A 10,449-nucleotide genomic window follows, 5' to 3' on the forward strand; every position below is an offset into this window, starting at 1 on the left:
CTGTACACCTGGAGTTGTGCTAACTGCCCCCTTCTGACGGAGACTCGTAAAAACATGAAGGTGGTACTTCAAGCTTGAATTACTCTGTTGATAGGAGAATTCCTTGTTACGATCCAGAGGAATGATTCACTGTGTTCATTTTTTTTTCTATTATTTATCTCACTGAATTAACGCGTTAAATTGACAGCCCTAATTTAAACGTATCTATAGTAGTGCTGCCAGTGATAACTACATTCACAATATTACATTCTTTAATGTCAGCAATAAAATGCAATTCCCCAGCTATGAAATACAGCCTGCTGCTGTTATACATGTGCTCTGACATTTTCAGGTTTAGACTCAGACTGATCTGCCACGTGAAGATAATTAGTATGTCACACACACAAACACTCACATGTAGCCCATCTTTAGGGCACACCCTGTGGAGGAAGTCACGCTGCCTCAGGCCTGGGCATTGCTATAGCAGCAGCATGAGTCAGCTAGTGAGACTGATGCTGAGAGTCAGTCGCTGTCAGCTGATCAGACCAATGCCAAGATCACGTGCTCGCAGCACATATGCAACAATACATACATTCCCTTAGACGTACACATACTCTCACTCACTCACCTGCTGACATGATCACAAACAGTGACATTGCGAGAAACATGTCAACGTCGCATTTCAGCCCAAAACTTGAAAACAACAAGAAAATGAAGCCTATTTTTTATTTTATTTTTATTGACTCTCAGTTCTCATTACCATAATGCATTCGGAAATTTTACTTTTACTTTACATTGTAGGCAACTAGTTTTTTGTCATTCCCACTACTCTCATGATTATTTCATACTGAAATTTAAATAATACTGAAAATCAATATTTTCCTTTTGCATTATGGTCATGAAAATTTGATTTTTCCTGCATTACAGTAATAAGAATTTGGGGAGGGGGAAACCTAGATTTTGTAAATGCAAAATACAATTTTATATTTCTTTCATTTAATTTTGGGGCGAAATATGACCCACATATATTCTTAACAGGGCTCACGAGATTCACCCAAGTAATGTTTTTGCTTCAAAAGTCTTTGGTTTAGTAAACCAATCCTGACATTAAAATCATGCTGATTTTAGGGAACTAAATGTGTGAGTACAATGAGTCCCCATGATAAAAAGTGAAGAAACATTTGATGACAGAATTATGTGATGACTCTTAATGATTAGTGTGAGAATGGCAGGATATTTATGTATGTGTAGATAAAGATGTGTTTTTGTTTGTTTCAAAGAGGCGTAACCACATTACACGCATCTCTTTAGGATGAAAATGCATTGTGTGAAATTTGGCTGCCTATTAATTGTCATACAAAATAATTGCATTAAACAATTTAATTGTCTGTTTTAGGGCATGTCACAATTATGACGATTAATTGCCATACAAATTGTCATCCTTCACTTTTCTTAAGGTGTATATGTGCTTAACTTGAAATCTTAAATAATAAAATAGGGATATATGACTTGCTTTAAAGATTTAAAAACTTAAATATTGCACAGGGGTGGAATGACATGAAAAATTATATTTTAAACATCAAAATATTTTCAAATATTTAAAATACATATTTCTTTTTGGTCAACTTTACATTTAGACTATTTTTTGGAACCCAGTCAACCTGTTTTATTATATTATATTATATTAAACATGCAATAGTTTGCCTAATGTATTTCTGTCCAAAATTCTTCACTTTCACACATTATTTTAAGGCTCGGTTAAACCCGAAAACCCTTATTTTGCATGAAGGAGCACTTCTGAGACTCAGTGTATTTGAAAAAACACGGCTTTCATGACCTTTATATATTTGCTTAAAATTCCCTTATTTGAGCAGTGTGATCTGACAAAATGTGACAGGAATTTGAAGAGCACAATAATCATGGTTATCTCAAATAACTGCGACAGGCCTAAATCGATTAATAACATCTTTGCAAATCCAATCTTTCAACTCCTGTCATGACCATGTAAAGCCTATAAACCCTGTAACTTTTACAGGATACCCACAAGGAAACCCAAAATAGCAGTGATGTAACCTAACTACACTGAAAACCCTAATAAGTTCATTGCTCACAATTGATTGAGTAAACTCATTCCCTCGATTCCATTGAGTAATAGGGTCTCCAAAAACTTGAATATTTAAGTTCAATTAACTTTGTGTTCATTTAGAATGAACTTAACTATATGAGTTAATTAGATGCAAGTTGACTTAACTCAGATTTGCTATTTAAATATTGACATAGATCAAACTATTTAAATGCCCCCATATGCTCCCTTTGACCAAGGAAACAAGTGCAAGGGATTGTGGGTATTGCCTATAGCCTCAATTTTGTACTCAAAATTTAGAGTTCTTTACACTTAAAATCTTAAGTCTATGGATTTTTAAGATAATTTCAATGAACTTAAGTATTTGAGTTATGAGCCCAAAGCTTTACATTTCAAGTGATTAAGACAACTTGACATTTCAGTAATGACAACTTTAGGGTTAACAGTGTATCCACAAAGTAATGTTTACAAGCAAATTCCACCTACAGGAATTATGTCGATAACGTTTAGGCTAATAAGAAGAGCATCCCCCTAGAAATTTAGTCCCACTGCTAAAAGGATGATTTAGGGTACGTTTACACGACAACGATGTACTAAAAACGGAAACGTTTTTCCTTTGCGTTTTTGAAAGGTTTCGCGTACAGACGGCAACGTTGTCAAAACGATCCCCGTTCACACGGATCCGCGAAAACGACTAAAAACGCTGTATTATGCATGCCAGGCCAGTAGTTGGCAATGTCACTTTGTAAAGAAACACTACGCACCTGCGCACATAAGCATTCTTCCACAGAGCAGTGAATACAAACAATGAAGATGGTGAAAGCATCGAGCAATTTTGTCTGGACGGACGATGAGGTTGCTTTATTACTACAATTAATTTGCTGGAGAAGCGTCAATAAACTCAAAACCTTGAGCAGCACAAACACAGTCCTGTAGTCCAGCCATTGTAGTTTTGAATGTCTCGCGCATTGTTTTGAAGTACTCCGCGCATGCCTATAGACTGAACTCTCAAGATTAGTCAATAAACTCTGCTCATTTTTACCATCACTTCGTCTCCTGCCTTCTTCTGTATTCCCCCTGCTGACTCTTGGGCTGGTAGGAGAGTAAGTTAACATAACAAGCTGTTGATGTTGACTGGTTTTGGATATCAGACAGAACTCTGATATATGGATATCTTCTGACGGAGAGAGAGGTCTTGTTTACACTGGATCTAACGTGCATTTTCACTGCCTCATGTTTTCATATTCTAAGCATATCATTGAATACTGTACATGGCATCACATCTCTGTCTATAGGCTATATACATAAGTGGTGGGTGAATGAATTGCAGGGTAAAGGTACATCAAATAAAATTAAGTAAATAAATAACATTTAAAATACAAATACATTTTTCCCATCTGAATCCATACATTAATTTCAAGATTTTCAAATTGCAGGTTCTGCCTACTGTACAATGTTCACACTCCGTACAAAACACTCCAAATGAATAAACTGTTATTTGCACAGACACCAGTATTCATACTGATAATTATACATCTCAAATTGATGCCTATCAATCCATAATTCTTTATATAACACGTAATATGCTTGCGCATGATGTCATCGTTTTCACAAATTCGCGTTTTTGTATGTTTACACGGAGACAATAACGGCATCGTTTCAAAAACGTGCACTTTGAAATCCGTTTTCAAAAGTTTGCGTTTTCAGGCCCCAAAATGCCGTTGTCATGTAAACGAACAGCCAAAACGCATAAAAAGTTTTCCGTTTTTAGTTGAAAACGTTGTCATGTAAATGGCCCCTTAGACAACTTTAAAGCTCAGATTACACACATTTTAGGGTGGAAGAAGTAGTGCTTCATCAAAAAGACAAGCTGCACATTTCTGCTTTTAAACCCTTAAAAAGCCTTGCCCCATAAAAATACATTTTTCAATGTAAAACGCTAATTCTGTCCTAGAAAACATGATTCAAATCTGCAACTCAGATACAGATCACACATTAATCTGAATTTATACCAAGTAGATAAACTTCATGAATCACTTCTGGGTTTCTATCATGGTTCAGAACCCTTATACAAGTAGCCATGAGCTTTAATGCTGGTCAATCAGCATATCCTCTCCTATTGTCAAGACAACTATGACCCTAATAGAACACTAGGTAGGCGGTTGAGACATTTGGGAAAGCAGAGTCAAAGGTGAGTCACACACAGCTCTCTGATCCTCCTTTCCTGAGGAGCGCAGTGGTGAGATACACATCATTAGTGCAGGAAATGAGTGATCCAGCTGGGCTGAGACTCAGGAGAGGGGCCTGTCAATCAAACACCATGGAGCATGGGTTCAAAGGGGGGAATGGACAATTTAACAGCCCTTACAGCTATGCAAATAACACTGAGCAAAAGTGAGATATTAAAGAGGTAGTTCACCCAAAAACTTAATGAATCACCCTCATGTTGTTTAAACCCGCATGACTTCTCTTTGGGATATGTGTACAAGAAATCCACGGCTTATAAATCAATACCTTTTCAAGACACTTAGGGCACTAAAACAAGCCCAGCTCTCAGTGAACAACCTGACACACTGTATACTGTATATGTGTGCTGTTTGACCTGTGAGTCCATCTAGTATAGAAGGCTAAATTATCTTTTAATATTCCCAGCATTACTCATCATAATTGCATTTTTACTAGGGATGAACACTAGTAATCAAGTAATATCGAATATCGCAAATTAATTTTCCTTTGCCAATTTGCCTGCTTTGGGCAGCGCTGAATTACACTGTATTTTCCCTCTGAATCATGCAGTTACAACCGAGTCCACTGGGGGCACTGTGGACGTGTGTCATAGATGTCTTCTCGGGTCCTAAGATCTGTACCTGACCCAAAACGACCCGAATCACTTCTTACCCGAAACCGACATGCATATATTAATTTAAAAAAAGAAAAACCCGACCTGAAACAGACACGGTAAAATCAGACACAAGTCCGACTAGACCCAACGGCAAATTTGTTTCAAACCCAACTGGACCCAAAAGTAAAAGGCTGCGATGTCTGCACAGCATGCAGGCACCAGTATCCAGGAGGGTTTGGTAATTATACACGGAACGCGGCAAAACCGCCACACTTTCTCTCGTAGTGGAAGCATTTTTTGTGTGCAAGGTGGTGCTCACAACACGGTTTCAGGGGCAGCCGTTGCCATAGTTACAATCAACAAGAACTCCATTGCGCGAAGTCACCTACACGCACACCAACAAAAGTGCCCTGGCAACACTCTGTTGTATAATTAAGATGCAGTTGGACCATACAGATTTTAACTGGGCTCACTTTGTTTCGTTAACTGTTTATATAGTTCATATAGTAGTTAAATCAAATCAGTAGTTAAGTCAAAATCAGTTGAGAACATGAAACATGAGATAAAATGAGATAAACGAGTGATAAATTAAAAATGGCATTTGTGTTTATTGTTGATTTCTGTCTGTCTTTGATCTGCTTACTAGAGAACCTGATGCATTATTTTGCGCATTATATAACAATACACAATCTTTTAGTCTACTATTTGTTGTTATTCTTAATTTAATTATAATTTAGTAAAATACTTTGTGTAGCCTATGGTTTATGACTACATAGACTGCATGACACCCACTAAGTTCTGTTAACTTCATTATTATTTAAGTTAAATTTCATTTTGCACTTTTATTTCACCTGGCAACTAACTCGCGCACTCACAAGCTCTCAAGCGCTGGCTTTTATTAATCTCTATGAGTTTTTTGAGGCATATTATAACTCGGTAAATTACTCTTCATGTTATCAGCAGTCTGCTATGAGCTCAGTAAAAATGTTATAATTGGCTGTGACTAAAACATTTAGATTATTGGTTAAGCATGACACGACTGCCGCAGCCGCTCAGAAAAAGATCAAATATATTTTATCTCTGGTGGCGCCTGCCGCGAACAGCCGTGCGCATTAAAGCAGCAGGTTTTTGGGTGTATTAGCACCACATGTTATTTAATATGTATTTGTTTTAAATAAAATAAAATTATCGTTCAGCCCCCAAAACGATTAATGGAAAGTTGCCATATTTTAAAAGAATTCGGGTCTTCTCGGGTCCATTCGTTAAAAGCACATTTATTTAGAATTACCTGAGACCCGAGGCTACTAATATCAGTCCCGACCCGTGTCCGAGGCACTCGTCAACGTTTTGGACCCGAACCTGCGCGGGTCTCGGGTCGGACCTCAGGTTTTCGGATCCAAGTGGACCCGTGAATACCTCTAGTGTGTCATCTAGGTGTTGGATGAGAGAAGAAAATATCATAGTTTCTGTGCTTCTAAAGAAAAGCCAAGTTATATTACAAGGCAATACTTGTAATATTTTGATTCATACTAAATTCTGCTCCTATTTGGTTCTTGTTGAAGTCATACAAACCAACGCCCTAGGATCTGCTTTTATGGGGGAAAGATACAAAGAACTCAGAGCTTATTAGACCAGTGTGTGTTTGTGTGAGTGTGTGTGTGTGTGAGTGTGTGTGTGTGTGTGTGTGTGTGTGTGTGTGTTAAATCTCTTAAGACCATCAGAGTGCATTTTATAAAAAGCACACTTTCACAACTTGTTTTTCTGCGTAATAACATGTGAAATGATAAAAATATGATAGCCTTTACCTCATGCTGTCAGTATTGGTTTCTAAGCTCCTGGTATATGCCAGTGTTTTTTTACTGTTATTTTTAAATCTTTTTTGTTTTCCATTTTTATAAATGCATATTGTTCGTTTAAATTATTATTATTATTTTTATTTTTTTCAAAAGAAAAGCACAGTTTGTTGAAGTTACATGATTTTGAAAACATTCTTGGTAACTTTTATGAATAAAACAAAACATAAGATTCACGTACATGTCATACGTGTTGTTTGTAGCGTGCATTTTATTTTACAAGTAAACAGGTACTTGTTTTTTGTGGGTTAGAGCACTTGACTACACAATTACTCGAAAATAGCCATCCCTAAATTTTACTAGTAAGATTTCCAATTACAGAACTCTATAATTTAATTTTTACTAGTATGAATTCTAATTAGAGAGCTTTACAATTGAATATTTACTTATCATGTTTTAATTAACTCTCATTCATGTTTAATTACAGAGCTCTACAATTGAATTTTTACTAGTATGAATTCTAATTAGAGAGCTTTACAACTGAATATTTACTTATCATGTTTTAATTAACTATCATTCATGTTTAATTACAGAGCTCCACAATTGAATTTTTACTAGTATGAATTCTAATTAGACAGTTCTGTAATTGCATTTTTACTGGTAAAAATTCCAATTACAGAACCCTACAATTTAATATTTACTTGTCATGTTTCCATTGACTCCCATTCATTTTTAATTACAGAGCTCTACAATTGAATTCTTACTAAAAATTAGCTCTATAATTGCCTTTTAAAAAGTAATAATTCCAATGAGAAAGCTCTACAATTGAATGTTTACTTGTATAAATTCTTATTAAAGAGCTCTCTAATAGAATTTTTAGTAGTATGAATTCCAATTACATAGTTCTACAATTTATTTTTTATTAGTAAAAAAAAAAAAAATCATATTAAAATTATGTTTAATTGCAGAGCTCTGTAATTGGAATTCTTACTAGTCAGAATGTAATTGTAGAGCTGTTTAATCGCCATTTTTCCTAGTAAAAAGTGCAAATAGACAGCTCTGTAATGGACATTCTTACTATTGGAAAATCTACTGTAGAGCTCTCCAATTGAAATATTACTAGTAAAAATGCAATTACAACAAGTAATACCGGGAGCATTAAAAGCTAAATCGGCTTGCCATAGCCTTAGCATCATGTAGTTTTGAAGCCAGTAGGGTTGCAGATGCAATGGTAAAACTGTCATTGATGGCTGTTCTGTTCTGAGGCCCACTTATAAGGTTGTTTTCATTTGGATAGGTTTCTTTAAGATTCAAAACTACTGAGCTGTGCAATGATGCTCAGGCAGAGTACTTCCTTAATACAGAATGCAGCAAATCAGATATGAGACGGGACCTGATCCATCCCTTGATGCAAAGGTGCAACATTATAAGGGGATAGATAGATTACATGACAAATGTTATATATATATATATATCCTAATCATAACCAAATGCTTATTTCTAGTTTTTCTTGTGTTGTTTGGTCAATATGGGTTATGATATGAGGGTGGCTGAAATGATACTTACTGCTGACTTTCATGTTGCCAAAGGCTGATGGCTGCGGCACTGGCTTGCAGCTCTCCGCAAATGAGGTGGTCCTTGGCCGGCCTGACATCTCCAAGACTCCTTTTCCACAATAGCAAATATGTGTGTCCCAAAGGAGCCTTAGGTTTATGCGTTAAAAGATAAACTACAGGATATATCTTCTTGAGGTAATGAATTTATTAGTGGTCAGCTGATTTCTTCTCCTCCGGCTTGTAGGTGGGAATGCGCGCACTTTAACCATCAAATATGCTTTTTAAATGCTCTATAAAACCAAAATAGGTAATTAGTTATAGTATTACAGCTGCCTATGTGATAGCGACAGGGAAATATCCAGGAAACGCGAAAATCACATTAGCCTATACTGAACACACATTCAGCTTAAATCAGTTCATATCCAGAGCTCATATGCGCGCTGACGAACTAAGTCAGTTATACTTTTTCAGTTTTATCTTTTACTCTAGATATTCTTCAGGTGGAGCCGGTTTGTATCGCTGAGAATGAGACTTGGCATGGCCGCATCAGCCCATGAACACTGATCCAGATCCGATAATAAAATGACAATAATTCAGGCCTCTTTCCTAAAAATGACTGGACGGATGTTGATACCTCTTTCTTGGTCCCTCATAACACAAATAAAATTAATCTGTTTATCTTCCCTTTAAGACCGACACAAGTGATGTTAACGCCGCGCTGTATGCCTCCTACCGGAAAGTAAGTAAAGGATAGCGCAGTACTCTCTCTCTCTCTGCTACTCTACGGACTCTTTCGGTCACTACGGAAAAACAGAACGTCGTTTACGTAGTAATGCGCGGTCAAATGTGGAGCGCTCATCTGAGCGACGCAACTTCAACGGGAATTGGAAATTGTGAACGTGCACCGTGACGTAAGCCCTCTTTTAGCGGCGCGCGCCCTCCAGTGCGAAATGACATGGGTGGAGAATCCGCAAGCCAATGGGGATTGATTGTAATACTTCAAGGGAAATATGTGATTCTTTTTTCATTTTGGGGGAATTTTAATGTACATTTAAAGAGAATTTCAGGTTCTATGCCTTTTTTTTTGCACACTTACTCCAAGAAGTCAATATAGCTGGCGTGTTAAAAATAAGGAAACAATGCAAACTTGTTTTTGTTGATTCTGGATTATTTGATGTATGATGGGAAACTTTGAAGTCTGGTTTTTCTTTGTATATTTATGTACATAATGTGTGGGATTATTAACAGGTTGTTTTTCATAGACGTTTAGCTAAAGACAGCCTATTTCCTGGAGCCTCTGAAATTACAGTCTTATTGGTTTATCTTAAAGTTTATGTCAGTCCTTTGGTTTTGATTTTGCATATTTCTACCCTTAGAAATGTAGAGTGATGATAGACAATATGATGTTTTACAAATCAAATAATTGGCATTAAATAATAATTAAATTAAATAACTGTAGTTTTACTGAAGCCTAAATAATTTATTAAAATATTATATGTAAAATATTTACTTTTTCTACCCACTATTTGAATAATTGTACAAATCATGTATAAACCTGAAGAAAAATTTTTTTGACCTGAAGAAATTTCTTTTGACCTATCAAAAGCAAAATGAAACAGCTATAATGTCAATTTTGGTAATAAAAATATTTATTTGGGGGCCTGGGTAGCGCAGCGAGTACTGATGCCGACTACCACCCCTGGAGTCGTGAGTTCGAATCCAGGGCGTGCTGAGTGACTCCAACCAGGTCTCCTAAGCAACAAAATTGGCCTAGTTGCTAGGGAGGGTAGAGTCACATAGAGTAACCTCCTTGTGGTCGTTATAATGTGGTTCTCGCTCTCGGTGGGACGTGTGGTGAGTTGTGCACGGATGCTGCGTAGAATAGCATGAAGCCTCCACATGCGCAGTAACGCGCTCAACAAGCCATGTGATAAGATGCGTGGATTGACGGTCTCAGACGCGGTGGCAACTGAGATTCGTCCTCCGCCACCCGGATTGAGGCGAGTCACTACACCAAAACGAGGACTTAGAGAGATTGGAAATTCCAAATTGGGGAGAAAAAGGGATAAATAAATAAATACATTTATTTATTTATTACACCCATTTTCTCTGAAACTGTCCTGCGCCCAGCCCCTGAAGGGGTCCCTGGACCCCAGTTTGACCCCTGTTTAATGTTTTTTGAGAATTTAATAATTT

The 10,449-nt window shown here is 36.8% G+C and overlaps 1 protein-coding gene across 1 annotated transcript in view; it reads right to left on the bottom strand.

The window, feature by feature from the left end:
• LOC127445310 (glycogen synthase kinase-3 beta-like) overlaps positions 1-8,980 on the bottom strand; it is a 45,070-nt gene extending 36,090 nt beyond the window's left edge. The window contains exon 1 of the mRNA XM_051705299.1: positions 8,264-8,980. Within this exon, the coding sequence (XP_051561259.1) occupies positions 8,264-8,351 (88 nt within the window). The 5' untranslated portion in view covers positions 8,352-8,980. The remainder of the gene's footprint in view (positions 1-8,263) is intronic.
• Positions 8,981-10,449: the final 1,469 nt, after the last annotated feature.

This window comes from Myxocyprinus asiaticus, chromosome 8 (genome assembly GCF_019703515.2).
Source record: "Myxocyprinus asiaticus isolate MX2 ecotype Aquarium Trade chromosome 8, UBuf_Myxa_2, whole genome shotgun sequence".
NCBI lineage: Eukaryota > Metazoa > Chordata > Actinopteri > Cypriniformes > Catostomidae > Myxocyprinus > Myxocyprinus asiaticus.